The sequence below is a fragment of the Dermacentor silvarum genome, chromosome 6, assembly GCF_013339745.2.
Source record: "Dermacentor silvarum isolate Dsil-2018 chromosome 6, BIME_Dsil_1.4, whole genome shotgun sequence".
NCBI lineage: Eukaryota > Metazoa > Arthropoda > Arachnida > Ixodida > Ixodidae > Dermacentor > Dermacentor silvarum.
This window is the reverse complement of record NC_051159.1, coordinates 110,874,750-110,891,125: the sequence shown is the minus strand read 5'-3', so window position 1 is coordinate 110,891,125 and position 16,376 is coordinate 110,874,750. Positions and strand designations below refer to the sequence as shown.

The following is a 16,376-nucleotide window of genomic DNA, read 5'->3' as shown; positions in this document are numbered from 1 at the left end:
ACGCCGACAACTCCTTGATTTTTGAGCGGGAACCCTTTTCGCAAATGCTGATAAGCTGACACTCGTAGTGATAAATTTGGCAGTTGTGTCAAAAATTTGCTTCGGTTGCGTGTACATAACGTTTCAGGGAAGAAAGTGGTGTGTAGGATGGGGGAGGGTACAAAAAAGAACGGTGTTAAAGTTTGTACTGATAGTGGTGAACGGTGATATCTATCTTCTGAAAGTGCTATTTTTTCCTTTCTTTATTTTTTATTTTTAGATGATGAGAAGGAGTTGTTGAGAGCGAAAGATACAAGCTTTAATGGTGTAGCTGGAGATGTTAGCCTGGAGATTAACGTATACTCCTATGTTAATTGCTGCTATAGTCATACAGATAGAATTGTTTTACTTCATTCAGTTTCTCGCAACGCAGCTGCAAGGCAGCTTCGTCACCTGGCACGCAAGCTATCTTTAACTGAGTGGAACACCCCAAATATAAGGCGCACCAGGCTATACACGAACTGAACCGTTCGCTCCAACTCCGACGTCCACCCGGGATTCACCAACGTGAGGCATCGCTTCTCTACCGGCTGTGGTTGGGAGTGGCTTTCACGAAGGCGTACTCTGCTTTGATTGGAATAACCGAAAGTGCTGCGTCCCGCTCTTCGCTGCCGTCTGCGGCAGCGAAGAGAACATCGAACATTTATTGTGTCACAGCGATCAATTTCAGTTGGAAAAACAAACATTATCTATCCCATTGCGACGACTGGACGACCAGCCGTTGTCCGTGCAGGTGCTACTGGAAGACCGTCCCCATCGCTCGTCGGCTCGCAAAGCTGTGAAGGCACTGTTGTCTTTCTTGAGGGCGACTGAGCTATGTGAACGCCTTTGAATTGCTCAGGCCCTCCGCGTGCGTGCGCGAGCTCACCGAGTCCTTCCTCCCCTCCCCCCACCCTCCTCTCTCTACCTAATCTTTCTATTCCCTCATTCCCGTCCCCTAGAGTAGGGTAGTCAACCAGACGCATTTCTGGTTAACATCCCTGCCTTCTCTCTTTCTGTCCTCATCCTCCTCCCTTAGTGTACAGCACCACGGATAAGGAATTTGAGGGGTGGTGAACAAAAATAATGTTGTTGTAGCGGTGGTGCTGGTGTGTTGCTATAGGTAGGATTAGCATGGTAGTCTGGGTAGGTGATTGCTCGACTGTTTCCGAGATGGGAAAAATGAAACAAGATCAGGAATAGCGCGGAGTAGAAAAATAGTAGCAACGATGCAAATACGAAATAGTACGCGTACAAAGGATCGAAGGCCACTCTGCCGAAAATACTTCTGATAGGTTTCGCGCGTTTCAAAGCAAATAGCATATACTACACATAACAACGACAACCACTTCGATATTTTCAGACTTCTATATACGACAGGCCTCTTACATTTAGCGCTGTCGTATATGTGCTGTGCCGTGCGCGACTGCAAACCCCGATCACGCCTCGAAGATGGAAAACAGATTTTTTTTTTTGCACGGCAGATGATCAGGGCATAGAAACGGGGTAGCCAACATTTCTCTCAGAACGTTCTTAATTTTTGTCATGTGGAGCACACAACTCACAAAACAGGCTAGAAATTTTTATTGTAAATGCAGAAGTTCTGATTCCTGCTAGCTCAGAGGATGCAGTTTCCGAACGGAAAGCTGCCCTGACGAAAATTCTCGCCATATATAGGTGACAACGTTTCGAAAACGCAATGAGCGTTTCTGTCAAGACGGCAGAGATTCGCCCGTCAGAGTCGGTTTCTCGACATAGTATAGGAAAATTGTTCTTGTCCCAATGGCATATGCTTTCGTGCCGTCACTATATACATCCTGTCCATGCAATTTCTTTGTGAGGTATATTATAGACTCGTACGGACAAGAACTTCCGGCCCTGGGAAAAACAATTTCGGTGGATACACAAACAGCAGTCTCATAATATGACCACAATTTCCGTCAGTACGATGAAAAAAAAAAAAAAAGAAAGACAGCTTGTTATTTTTGTGTGGAGGTCTACGTTCGCGAACCTTAAATATTTTTTGAAGGTAGACGTGCTATAGGAAGTGTTCGTTCCTTAATGGTAGTCTGTGGCGTACGTCCCCTTTCTAATAAGTATATGACTCAAGAGCTATACTAAGTTTCTATCTTTCTTTGTGCCCCAAGGAATCAATGACAAATCCTTCGGGTGCGTCGAGCAAAGAGATATTACGTGATGTCATTACCAAGTGGGAAGTTTCGTAACAGTCACGTTCAAGCGTCCCTCGCACGCATCGATTTTTTCAGCTTCCGGAAGCGCATACGTATTACACAAACGCGCACGCACACGCATTGAATTTTATATGCGCCGACAGCGGCTTTAGCCCGGTGGTGCCATTAATAACGCATTCAAATGAACGTGAAATAATGCATTGTGTAGCATGAAGAATAGAGATGTTTTAGGCGAAATTTTCTTACATTTGGGAAAGTCTATTTCGTTTTAAGTTATATGTCCTACTACTGAACGGACCGCGCAATAGACATAATCGTCAACGGCCACATTTCACTTTGTATATCTCTGAGCTTTCGCTGTTTTAGAAACCCTGCATGCGCAAACCACCAGAAAGGAAGATATATAAAGAAATGCGAGGGGAAGACCATTGACGTTAACCCCATTATGTGTCTGGTTAACTACTCCATACTGAAGGAAGGGGAGAGAGTGAGGAAGATGCGGAAGAAAGGACGTGATTACATGCACTGTTCACGCACATGCGGTAAGGCACCAGACGACGTCCAGTCTGTCCCACTGTCTCGAACCTTTTTTTTTAATTTTTTAAAGAACCACAACAGTGCCTTTAAAGCAACTCAAGTCTATATCGACTGGGCCCGAGAATTCTGTTTTACGTAGAGAGACAGTTGTCGAGTGTGTCCCTTAAATCATATGGACGGAATCGATATACGTTTGCATTTATGAAGCCTAAAAAGTTCGCCTTGATCCTTTTCAAGGTGCGAGTACGAACGCAATTTTCCCAAATAACAGATACTGCGTGGTATAGAACTCTGACAGCACAGGTGAAAACCCATCGCAGGACTACGCTTTGGGAAAAGAGTAATCCAGTTACAGTGCGGTTAGCGCAGCAAGTTTCCTTCCCTTCCTCTCTATTTAGTTATTTAGTATTTGTGTTTTGGTTAAAATTAAGCAACCAATTACTACTACAATGCGTCCTCCTTTGTCCCCAATAAACATGTCCCCACCGGGACGTGACGGCTCAAAGCACGTGGTCTTTCTTTTATGACGCGGTTCAAAGTGCCCCATTATAGATTATCGCGGGACCAGCAGACGTGGGGCTTCTGTCGATGACGTCAATGTCGCGAAGAGGGCGCTGCACTGCCACCGCGAGGTTTGACGCTGGTTCGCCTGTGCAGAGAGTGTCTCTGCGTACGGGAGCCATGTACAGGAACACCGACTTCATGCCGACGAGCAGGTTCGTCTGGCGTGCGTCGCGAAGGAATTCCGCCGATAGCTCGCAGTCCCACCGCTCGAGCGCGACAGAAGAAATTACTTGCATATAAGACAAAAGTGAAGAAGAGAAAGATCTGAACCCGGAGTAAAGAGAGATAGAACAAAAGAAAGAAAAGAAAAAGAGACCGTCTCTCAGTGAGCCAGGTTAGGCTCTTCGGGGGCTTTTCGGTTTGCAGTGTTCACAGACAGAAGAGAGGCGCGGCCACCTTCGGCAAACATCCGGCGACCGGAAGCTAAACGGGCGCGCAAACCGCGTCGCTCGTGAACTCGCCGAGCGAAAGCCGGCGGCTATGCTATATAGACCTGCACGGTGCCAAACGCACGAGGTGCAGTGCGGTTCGTTATGACGCAGGGGCATCGCATTGAACGAGAAATGAAACCGAGGAGCTAGCTTTCTTTGTCAGCCACAATACACCCCACGAAGAAAAAAGGCAATATGAATCCAGTGAAAGCTTAAGGGAAATTAACTGTCGTTAGATTTGAAATGTACAATTGATAAGGAAAAAAAGTAAATAAAATTGGTGGAAAGGACAACTTGCCACATGTGGGAGCCGAACTCGTATCATCCGCATTACGCGTGCGATGCTTTACCGATAGAGCTGTGATGGCGGCTGGGTACTGCATGTATTTGGAGTGTTGGCCAGCGCCATTCACGCGTAATGCGGCGGATGTGGGCTTCGGCTCTCACCGACAGCAAGTTGTCTTTTTGTCCACTTTCACTTCCCCTTTCCTTATCATTTTAACATTACAATTAAAACCACGGTTAATTTATCCTATGCTTTCTTCGGCTTCATTGTTTGTTGGCATCATAAAGCGCGTCGCAATGACATTCAGCAAAATACTCCATGCGAGAGGACGCTCGTATATCGGCTTCGTGCGGGCAGTTTTCTCAAAAATTTCGACTTCTGTATCAGCCCAGGACTAAGAAGCTGAATCAAAGTTCGCAAAAATGTCATAAGCATTTGAGCCGTTGTCCCTCTGGGCTGTACAAAAAATAAAATAAACATGAGACCGCCAGCTAGATACGAGCCTGACTGCAGGCCCAGCAAAGACCATGCGTGTTATTATGTCGCATTTCTACTGAATGTTTATCGAAGGCAAGAAAACGTCAAAAGAAAGACAATAGATTTAAATAACAACTTTTCCAAGAGACGTGCACGCACGCTAGCCCAAATTAACAATAACTGAAAAGGTCGCATCGTAATCCTACGAAAAAGTATTTTATTAGATATTTAATTTGTCTTTAAAAAATATAGTGCACTGCAATTTAAGCATATTTTTAGTGGTGTATCGAATACACTATCGCTACTATACTGTCACGAGTCAGTCAAAAAGACTATGCAAAAGAAGGCATGCACATAACGTGCATAAACCTTCGCTGTAACTTAACCGACGCGTTAACGCGTCGCACATATGTTTCTTCTCGCGACACGTACAGGCTACGGAAGCGCGCACGTGTAAATATTGGCTCCCGAGGAAATGTGCCGTTCATAATTGGTTAGGTCAGGTTGGTTTAGACGCTGTCGTCGAGAAGCTGGCACACCGAGCTCCTCGACTGCTGCGGCATGGCTGCATAATTGGCGGTAATGCCTCTGCCGTCAGTGCAAGCGCTTTAGAAGTGGGTCACGAGGCATGATAGAGATACGGAGACACGTCTTGCCACTTCTGCACCCGCAGCGCACTGAAGATTACAGCATTTCAGCCAAGGCATGAGTGCCTTGGGTGAAATGCTGTAGGGAATTATAGGGCGCTGATATATCATCTCTTAAAAGAAACCCGTGCCCGTTGTTAGTAACACAACGTTCGTAACTCACTGTCACAAGTGCTGCTAGGCCCCTACAGATAGTAATTCACTGCCTGTAACGGCAGGTTAGTTGAAATATCTATGTCGGCAGGCTCGATCAGCGCATAAACAAGAGAGAGAGAGAGAGAGAAGAAAGAGAGGGATATTAACCATGAGAAGCGTCTGGCTGGCTACACTACACAGGAGGACGGCATCATGTGAATATGAAGATCTGCGAGTATGAAAGAGAGAGGGAGATAGATTGGAAGAAAAGACGCGGTGAATCCGCGCACGCACTTGGACAGCACAACCCAGTCAGGCGCTCAGACAAGGCAGTGGTTCTCAAAAAGCACAAAATTGCGTTCACTGCCTTCTGGGCCGCCGATCGGTGTGGGACGGTAGCATCTGCACAGAACGCAAGCGATCGTCCATTCGCTGAAATACATTGCATTTGTAAATCATAGTCGGAGACAGATGGCGCATTACGTGGTCGATGTTCTCTTCGCAGCCGTGGACATCACGTGCAGGACTAGCTGTCAGCTTTTCCAGTTAGCCCTGAGTAAGCTATCGTGAAGGTAACTCCTAAGCACAAGCGACGCAGAAGAGATGCCTCGCGTCCATGGGGTGCGGGTGCACGGAGGTCGGAGCTGCAGCGAATTGGGTTGAAGTTCATGCAGTACAGTGTGCCTAACGCTCGCAGTATTCCACTCGGCTAACGCAGTTAAAAGTGCATACCAGATGACGTAAACAAGGCCGTGGTCAACCTCAATGAGAATTTGTATGGGTGCGCCAGCAAATTACGTTCCCTCGTTTCCGTGATGTTATTCGGCGGGAACTAACTGCTTTCAATGTCACCGTCTCTCGGGAACGTGCTTTGGAGCGCGGAGGCATAGAGGGCTCGTGCATTATGATTTTGGAGACAGAGCTTGTATACTGAATTCTTATGCTGTTGCCGACTACACGGTATTGGCGCACTGCGCAATCGCGTAACGTGTGCTGCGCAATCGTATATAACACGATCACTGAATCACACCTGAGTGTACGACATACGTCATCGCAGTACGTCGTAACAGAGAGGTCGCAGACACAACGGCACTAGTTGTTTTTATACCAGTGTCGTGTAAATAACCGTCATATTGAGTGCACCAACTGAAACCATGAGCGTATGTTTGTAAACATCATGAACCGTCAACGTAAGTTTTCTTTCTTTCTTTCTTTCTTTCTTTCTTTCTTTCTTTCTTTCTTCTTTCTTTCTTTCTTTCTTTCTTTCTTTCTTTCGTGAAATGTTATTGTAATGCAATTTTAAGGGGGAAAAGAATGAACGAAAGAAAAATAGGAAAGGTGCGCTGAACGGAGGATTGGAATATACGTGCTATTTCTTAAATATGTCCTTTAGTTGTAAGTTGGCCATGCATGGTCATGCCTGCATATGTGCCATGTGTGTCTCCTTGCGATCGTTAGCTGTGCGCGTCACATGACTCTCATGTAACGCGCGCAAACTGTGCCAAGCCGCAGTTATACCATGCATATCTTGCTCGTATATACGCATTCGACCATTCGTGAAAGCTTCCGGCCTTGATGCCAGGTGGCGCGATATAATTAATGTATTGATCTACGCGCTCGCGTGGTCGCCATTCATTTCTCGTCGCCAGTACGCGTTCTTGCATCGCGCACTAGCCGAAAGCATGAGCGAATAAAAAATGGAGAGAAAAATAGGTCAAGTTTTAGCGATTCTGAAAGAAAACGCTGTGTCCTCCTTGCGTCTATTGCCGCAGCTTCAGTCGCGTGGCAACGCGCGTCGTGCTTTTTAAGAATGGGCCCCGCCGTCGCAGCAGTAAAACGCGTTATCGCTGTTAACGTTTACCGGCCACGCGCGCCCGCCCGAGCCCTCCGGAGGAGATATAGTGCAGCGAGTATTTGCATAAATAAGAATGAAACGCCGGGCCCGTTTACGTCGAGAGGAAACTATACGACGCGTTATCTGCGGTGATTCATTAGAACCATTATACAAAGCGATTCGCGACGCCTACTTTTCGTTTTCGAAAAGATCGTGATTCATTCAGTTTTTTTTTTCTAGGCCGCTGTACGTCCGTCTCGCATTGAAGACCTATGGCGCGTTCAACAAAGCAAAGAAGAAAAAGAAAAAGAAACACGAGGCCTGGCAGCCGCCGCGCCCTTGTCTTCTCACGTGATCCGGATATCGAATATGTTTATCCCGATAGCATGCGGGGGCGCGCGAGCCCCACAGCTGCCTCCGTATGATGTATGTGCATAATCGCGCAATAGTGTGTTAGCGCCCATGAAGATGTTAATCACTCGTCCTTTCTGCAGAAAGAAAGAAAGAAAGAAAGAAAGAAAGAAAGAAAGAAGAAACTTACAGCAAAATAAATCTGTCTGTAAAGGTGCGGCTCCGTTCCCCGTGGCACGAAAAAGAGTGTAATGGCGCGGGGCGCCATTCGTCGACGCGCCATCCAAGGAAGGTGCGGACAAGGCATATAGCAGTTTCGGTCTCACTAACGCCGTGCAGTGAGGCGGAAGGCTACAGGTAGTGTCAGCCAATTAGAAACGTGAACCGGATGCTTGTCTCGGAGAGAGCGGATCGACGGCTCGCCCACACTGCGCCCCGCTAATCCTCCGCTTAACCCCTCCACTTAGCCGGCTTAGCAGTGGACAGAGGACGAGCCGTTCGTTCGCAGTTCTCGTTCCTGGACGGCCGATTCGACCCGTACGCAGCCTTCGCCGCACTGCACGGAGTCGATGAGACTAAGTATCGGCATCGAGGTGTACATATACATTAAGGGCCAGTGTGCGAAGCATTTCCATTCTATACGCGTGCTGCGTATACGGAGTCCTTCGGTTGGTGCTTATCGGAAGCCGTTCTCTGTAACTCAAGCTTGGCGACGTTGGGGGCTCACTGCCTGTGTGTGTGTGTGTGTGTGTGTGTTTTATACGCGACAAGTCCGCGGAAGTTGGGGACGCGACGGCGCTGGCGCGACTCTCATGTTTCGTGCGGCAGTCCCCGCGGCCAAAGATGTTCGCCGCTGACTGGCTGGCCGCTCGCTTGCGCGCGCGTGTCTAGCCTTGAGAAAGAGGAGCGAGCGAGCTTGAGCAACACTCGGAACAATCGCTAAGGCCATCGAACCAAACGGCACCCTTCGCCTATCTTTTTTTTTTTATCGTTCTTTCTTTCTCCGATCTCGGGTCTTCTTGGACTCGGAAGCCGGTCGGTCGCTCTGATGGAGGCAACCCCTGGCGCTATAATGGAGCAGGATCGGCGCGCACGGCTGAGCAGATATGGGAATACGCGCACACTCAAAACGAACGCACATAGAGAGACGCGCGCTCGTTCGCTATGTGGAGCCGCTCCCGGGGGTGAATTGCTGCAGACGCTGACGCAGAGCTATATACTTTTTTTATTCTCCCGTCTTATTGTATAAGTTGGCCGTTTTCCTTGCTTTAAGTGTGTGTGTGTTTTTGTTTTTTTTTCTCCTGAGCGGACTGGGGAGAGGCTGAGTGATCTTCGGCTGCACATCGATGCGGAAAAGAGGGCCACGTTACACTATAGATACACGCTCGGGGAAATAACTGCGGCGGTCGGCCCGCGCATCCGTGTTCGTGGAGATCGGGGTTAAAGGCGTCGAGGCGCGCTGGAAGACAGCGCCTTGCCGCTCCCGTATACGTACGAAGGGAAGAGGCGAGCGCTTTTAGGAGGACATCAAATGGGCCAAATGCCAAGGTATAAAGAAAACGAGAATTAGCGGCGAAAACTGCAGCCAAGCACCGCTCTTTGCCGGAACCATTGCAACGACGGCGTCGTACAGATTTCGAAGCAGTTTTGCTGACTTGGGCCTTTCTTGGTGCTCCCGGATGCTATTATGTCTATCTGCTACAAACTAAGCGTTAAAGGAGCACTTTTCAATGCCGGAAGTAAACGGGTGTCAGCGCACTGTAAAAATATTGGAGAGTTTGGGGTGAAAGTTATCAGTCAGTGGGCGTTCTGCAAAGCGGTATTGTTCACTCTGAAAATGTACCCGATTTAGAGGTGGCCTTAACATATGGCGTATGTAGTATGCCGGCGCTGATAGCAACACGTCGTAATGGTTTGTAGACGCACAGCGCAGAAGTGTTATTGTAATGAACGAATATTAAACTTTCTTAATGCCATTACCATTACCATTAGGAGCGTCGTATATATATATATATATATATATATATATATATATATATATATATATATATATAATGTAAGTTACGGTCTCCGGACGACCGTCAGTTGAACTTCTACCCCCTAAGAGGCAGGACGTGTGTCATGTGAGCTCCTGAAAAACATTTTGAAATGTGGTGAACGCAGTTTGAATCATGAATCCGGGACCTCGAGAGGTGCGACGTAATACTAACGCATTTCCCTCAATTTACCGCTAAATCGCCGCGTAAATTGCATTTTTATTGCGAATAGTAGAAAAAAAAAAGCTTATATAAAGATGAATGCAGTTCGCATCGTGCCGGCTGATGTTCCCATTAGGTCTGCCACGGATTACAGGATGGCACGCAAGAAAGCTTTCGCTGACTTCTACAATCATCTAAGATGCATGGTTTCTGCCACAATTTCTGTGTCATTTTCTGTTCTTACTTGATGTGTTGTTATACAGCCGAACAAATCATGCCAGAACGACGACGCTATCGATGTTTCCTTTCTATACGTATCGCGGTATACGTCCGCGATAGAGCGTCCACGCCAAGTTAACGCATTTAATAACTAACACCGAAAGTAGCAGAGCTACGGAAAGTAGCGAGAAACTCAGGGGGTTCCTCAATGACCGGGAGTGCGTGCGAACATTCGCAACGGTACTAAACACACTGTTCGAATACGTGCACTGCTATATACGAAACAGCTTCAAGCACTTCTGACCGAACTTGAATTGTCATTACCAAGTAGGCCGGTGGCCTCCTTTTTATTTATTTATTTAATTTGGTTTTGTTCGTTCGCCAAAAGACGCGCCGTTTCGGTTCACTCTCCGAAATCTCTGCCCACGATCGTTTTGTTCTGTAGGCACGAGACAAGTGTGACTCGCCGCTGCCACACTCGCTATTTAACACACTCTTTCTCTCCATCTACCCTCTCCCTCGTTCTTTCTATCCGCACCGAGCAGAAGAGGTCCAGGCATCTGGAGTGACCGGGCCCCAAGTATAGCAGTCTCAAGCAGCTATACAGGCGACAGCCCAAAAGACGGCGCCGACCGCTCGACCGACCGGATCGGATTGTCGCGCATTCTCGTCCGCGTGCCTATATACGTGCAGCTCTCGAAATTGAGCGACGGCGCCGTCGACGCCAACAGCAGCAGCAGTAGTAACATAGCCACGCGATGACCGTTAATTCCACGCTTTCAGACGACGTCTCAATCGCACACACCTCTTTCCTTACATCATCCGCTCATCCCCCTCCCTCCCCCCCCCCCCCTCCTCTCAAAAAGAGGAAAGAAAACCCTGCGACACGTCGCACGCCACCGGACACGCACACACATACACGCAGCCCAGTATATACAGAGACCGCGACGCCACCAAGCCGGCCCTGTCCACCACACGAGACCGAATTCGTGCAGGCGCGCGCCGTGCAGTTTGCGACGGCGAGCTGCTTCTCGCGGGCGACGACGACAAGCGACAGGAGTGGGCGCGCCGCCGTTGTTACCGCGGGACCGACTCGGCGACAAGTGTGCCGAACGACCGCGAAATGACGGGTTTCGGCGACGGCAAAATCGCGGTCCCTTCTTCCACCGGCGGCGAGCTCGCGACCACGCCTTCCTCGTTGCCGCGTCGCACGATGTCGTCGAAGAAGGAGCGCGCCGGTTGTTTCCCCTCGGCCAGCGGCTTCATTCAGAAGTCGACATCGCGCGTTCCTGTGGCATTCTATCCGTCCGCGGAAAAAAGGTTGTTACGAAGCGCGCGTGTGTGTGCTCGGCGTAGTGAACCGCGAGGCGTGCTTACTATACGCTCAGTACCTGTATGAGTACAAGAGGGGGGGGAGGCACACACCGGAAGGGGATGTCTCGTACGCGCGTCTGTCATTGAGCGTGCGTACGCAATCGAACGAGCCACTACATTGAGGAGCAGGGGAAAAAGAGACGAGAGAGGGCACGCAGTGGCGGGTGGAGAATAGAAAGGGGCTGATTTTCAAGGGGGCTTCGAACTCGAAATGTTGGAAATCGTGCGACGCTATTATACGCTGTCGTCCGCCGTAGCAAACCTCGTCTTTACTTTTATATTTTTACTTTCATTTTCTTTTAATTTTATTTCTTTATTTGTTTCGTTCTGTACAGGGACAGAAACTGGAGTAAAAGCAAGAGGCTTAGTATAGCGTAACAAAGGCCTTTGCTCCAAGTGCAGTGCGGGACTTAGGCCAGCTTGCAAACTTCTCACACTAACTCATTTCAATACAAAAAAGAAATAGTCTATATAAACAGAAAAAATAATTTCGTACGCATTTACAAAACGTGATATTAAGGAAATGCATGCAAATTACGCGACCCTATTTACGGGTATATACGCTTTACAGTGCCTTCTTGAGGACGACGGGCTTGTGTAAACGTCTGTGACTATTAGTGCAATACCACGGGCGTCAGCGAACTCGCCGCTAATTTCGTTCTGTCCTTCCCTCCTCTCTCTCCCTGTTATCTTTGTGTTCCCTTTTCCCATTCCCCCGGTGTAGGGTAGGCAACCAGACGTTATTCTGGTTAACCTTCCTGCCTTCTGCTTTTCTCTTTCCTCCCCTCTCCCCCCCCCTCTTTACAATAGTATAGTCGGGTACAACTTAAGAAGACAGGAGAGGCCCCGCCCAGATGACCGAAGCGCAGCAGCCGATTTCCTCACGACTAAAGAAATAGTCCCGCTGACGCGACTCGCCCCGGCTTGAAGCGCGAGCTGCCATGTTCTCCGTCGGCGGGGACACCGGCCGTCCGGCTCATGACGCAAGTCTTTAGTGGGCGCCCATTTGTGGAGGCTCGCATGCATCCGCCTTTGAGGGAGCAAATGCCTGCTGCCTTCTAAAGTTGTACCCGACCTACACATTTATACTGTGCAACGTTTAATTATACAGGGAAAGGGTAATTTCTCTGTAATTATACAGAGAAAGAGCGTTAAGCTCACTTGCGCTGCTGTGGCCGGCGCTGCATTCTGTACTGTTGTGTAGAAACGCTGCTGAATGAATCGCGGACACTGAGTAAGACATGCACGTCTTTACGTCGATAGAAGGGACGACGGTGCAGGCATGCACCTGCTTGGAATTCTTGCCTGTAGCTCTGGATTGCAAACGTGTAGTAACACTTCCTTATCTACTAGCTCCAATTTCTGATCCCGACAGCCAAGCGTCCGAAGAAGCGGGAGCCTTCAATGCCGTTTGTTGAACTATATACCTGGTATTAGGCGACTAATTATTGAATTTCACATTTTTTTTAATTTGATGTTTATGAGCCGCGCACAACCACGCAATATCGGCGCAGTACTTATATAGGCCCGGAATAAATTAACGTCAACTTTGGGAACACCTGTCTTGCCATCACCGGCTGAAAAAAATTCATCGGCCCATAGCCACGTATAGCATCGCTACGCCAGTTTTCCCTATATAGAGACACAACGCGTCTGTGCTCGAGGTTTGACGGCAATCCTGATAAACTCGCTCAGAAACGAGCGCGTACAAAGGACAGGAAGAGAGAAAACGCGCAGCTCTGTGGTACAAAAAGAAAAAGCAAAAAAAAAAAGGAAAACAAAAAGAAAAGAAAAAAGAGCCAACAGAGGTGCGCGCGCGAAAACAAAGTGAGGGAGAGAGCTGGGGAAGCCAAGATCGTCTGTGTATACGCAAACAAGGCACACCGCGTGTAGATAGATATACGGGGGCTACACACACAGGCACAGCGCGTACACATACAAGGCGCGCGGGCCGCTCCAATTAGCGCCGGGACCGGTCGGTGAGGAGGCGTCGCTCGTTAGAGAGCGCGCGGCGCGCGCGCCTGAGCGCGCACCCATACATACATTGGCGGCGGCGTCGGCGACGCGCTCAGTATGCTCGCGTCGTGCGCGCGCCCGAAAGCGGCCACTTTCACGGTGCTGCCACAAAGAGCCGCGGAACGCGATAGCGATCTTTCATTAACGCCCATGAGTGGATGGAAAAAAGAGCGCCGCGCGAGGCCGCGCGCTCTTCTGCGTAAGCAGCCGCCGCCGAGGCATGTATATCACGCGGTGTGTGTATGCACCTATATCGCCTCCGCTGCCAACTCTCATCGCCGCTGCAAACAGTGCAGTGTACGATCGCAGTGAGGGCTCGCCGGGCACGAGGCGCTCGTTTGATTGCTCGCCCAGACGTCTCTGTTATGGTAGAGAAGAAAGGCCGCCGAATCCCTGGGCATTCCATCAGATCCGCCTCGGTTTTAATAGGCTGCGAGCATTAGCGCTGCTCGTTTATATCTACCAGGCAGCCCCGCAGCAGTTTACCGGAAGAAAAGAGAAAGAAAAACGAGACTCTCTGTACGTAAGAGGGGCGCACGTTGTGGCGAAGGTGCCTATAAGCTTGCTCCCGAGATTGCAGCCACGCCCGAGCGAAAAGAGAAATGCGAGGGCTCGTTGTGTATAGGTGGGCGCGTAACTCTGAGCGCATAGCGCATAGCGCACCTGTTCGTAATCAGCGGCGGTGCGAGGCGTGAGGGCTGCGGCCTAATAAGTGAAGACGTTAATCTCTTGCCCTGTGCACACTGTAGGTGCTCTCTCAAACGCCGCCCGACGCCGTTGAGGGAACGGGTGATGTGGTCCGGCGGTCGTGCCCCGGCGCTAATGAAACGTTGCTGAGCGGCGTAGGTGAGAGCGTTGAAAATGAAATGCAATTCAAGATTAGCTTGCTTTCTTGCTTTCTGTTTCTTTTTTAAGAAAAATATTTGCTTCTGACTTCAATTATCGTGTTCTTCATCTGTATACAAAAGGCTGCAGATGGATTTCCGTGAGTTTCTTTCAAGGACCACCGTCACTGACTCACTTCTCTGCAGTGTAAATCAGTTGCTTGGTATACAAAAAGTTGACCGCTCTTCCACTACTGTGAAGACGGGTGCAAGCGAAGCTTGTGTTGACTATGTTTATTGAACATCGGAAACTTCACCGGTCAATTTTGTGAAAGTGAGCAGAGCAGCCTTGCGATCGCTGCGGTATACTGCAAGGGGTTCGGTTCATCTCGATGTCACACATGTCGTTTGCAAATGTCCAATCTACACACGTACGTACGTCTTATAGTAGTGGTTACGCTCACAATGAATGGCTCATATATACCCCCCTTAAGCAATGGCTCATACCCCGTAAACGCCGCCTTCCCATTACTACGACAGAAGAGAAGTGAAAATCTTTACGCTGGAATGATATCAGCAGCAACGGAGCCAGCTGTGGAAGAAGACGACGACGCTTGAGCCATTGATGATTATGATGATGATGATGATGATGATGATAGTTTCTGCGTTACATCGCCGGCGCAGTCTAGCTAGCGTATACAAGCTTCGCTTGAAAAAATCGGACGAACACGCTGGATCCGCCGGTTTGAAACAACCTGCGCATACTGTTCGCGCTTGCATGGGGGTGATCGTGGCACTGATATGGCATAACGTAGCTTCCTGACAATGGTGCCGAAGGCAATGGCTGGCAAATTCAGAGTTTTAGACATCTATAGAACGTACCAGATGCTGAGCGTGAACCTTGAGAGATTCGTAATTTTGGGTTTCAGTTACAGTCCGTTACATATAGTCGTTACAGTCGTTAGAGTCATTACAGTTACACTCATCCACCCGGACATACTTTGAAGCCCCGCTTGGAGTGCGACCGCAGTGAGCGCGACATCGGCGAACGTTGTCTCACTCCGAACGAAGTCGTTTCGCCGCTAAAGTCACGTTACGAGACAGTAACCTGTCTCGCGTAGAGTATATATAGTGTGGAAACTTTGTTTCGTCGTTGTCACCTTGATGCTGCTTACACAAACCATTTCATCTTTATTGCACCGTGTACGTTCGCCATCTCGCGAGTGTGGTGAGCAGGACGAAGACAGAGTATAGGAGTTGTTGAACTGCTCAATCTACGCCAAGCAAAGAAATTTCCGAGGCTTTGGTGTCTGTGCTCACCAGTATCGTGCTTGCAATGGGGCACTCATCGTTTGCGCCTGCCGAAGAACGTTTATATTTTATGAACTCCCGGGAACATTTGATTTTTCCGTGAGCTTTACAAATGACGTCGATCACTGTATTTTTTCTAATTGTTGATTTGATCACGATAATAGCTCTGAGCACATTTATGTCAGAGAAGTAGCCGACGCCACCCTACAGGCACCAACATTTCCTTAGATACAGCGAATAGCAATAACCAAAAAGCTACGGTGCATATTGATAGTACGCTTGAACCATTTGTTCCTTCGCACTTCAACCATTCCCTGCTTGAGATCTTGAAAAGAGGATCTATATACAGTTAAACGTGCATTCATATAGGCAACGCGAAAGGCGCAGAGAAGTTCAGGGGCGTCATTCAACTCACCTTCGGATATGAGTCTCTCGCGTATCTCCCAGGCGAAGATGGTGGGGTTCTCGCGCTTGTACTGCTCGATCTTGGCGACCACCACGGGCGTGGCCACCTTGGGCTTGCTGCCGCCGATGACGCCCGGCCGCAACGAGCCGCCCTCGTAGTAGCGTCCGGCATTCACGCCAGCCGTGCACGCTGCACGGAGAGAGAGACACGACATCATATCGACCACGTTCACCACACCACACTGGCTCGTGCGAACGCTCAAACTTATGGGCTATATATATACCATCAGCTCCTAACTTCATCGGATAACCACGGGCACTGGAATGACCTTTTGCTGTAGCAACATTTAGTCTCGTGTTGGACTAACGCGAGACTCGTGACCCGGAATTCTTTCGCAGAAATAGCGCAGTGCGGACATATGTTGTTGCGCTTGTTGCGCTTTCTCGCACTTGAGATGCCACGCAACACCAACTAGTCCAATGTCGCGCGCTGCTGCTTTTCAAGTGGCAATTCTCTAAACGTGCGAAAGCTTCTGTGTCCCAGTCAGCAACGTCCC

The 16,376-nt window shown here is 49.0% G+C and overlaps 1 protein-coding gene across 2 annotated transcripts in view; it reads right to left on the bottom strand.

Annotated features, from left to right (window-relative positions):
• The window catches only part of LOC119455846 (paired box protein Pax-6-like), a 108,948-nt gene that overhangs the window by 20,813 nt on the left and 71,759 nt on the right, over positions 1-16,376 (bottom strand). For both annotated transcript variants that reach the window (XM_037717353.2, XM_037717354.2), the window contains exon 3: positions 15,830-16,009. In XM_037717353.2, the coding sequence (XP_037573281.1) occupies positions 15,830-16,009 (180 nt within the window). The remainder of the gene's footprint in view (positions 1-15,829; positions 16,010-16,376) is intronic.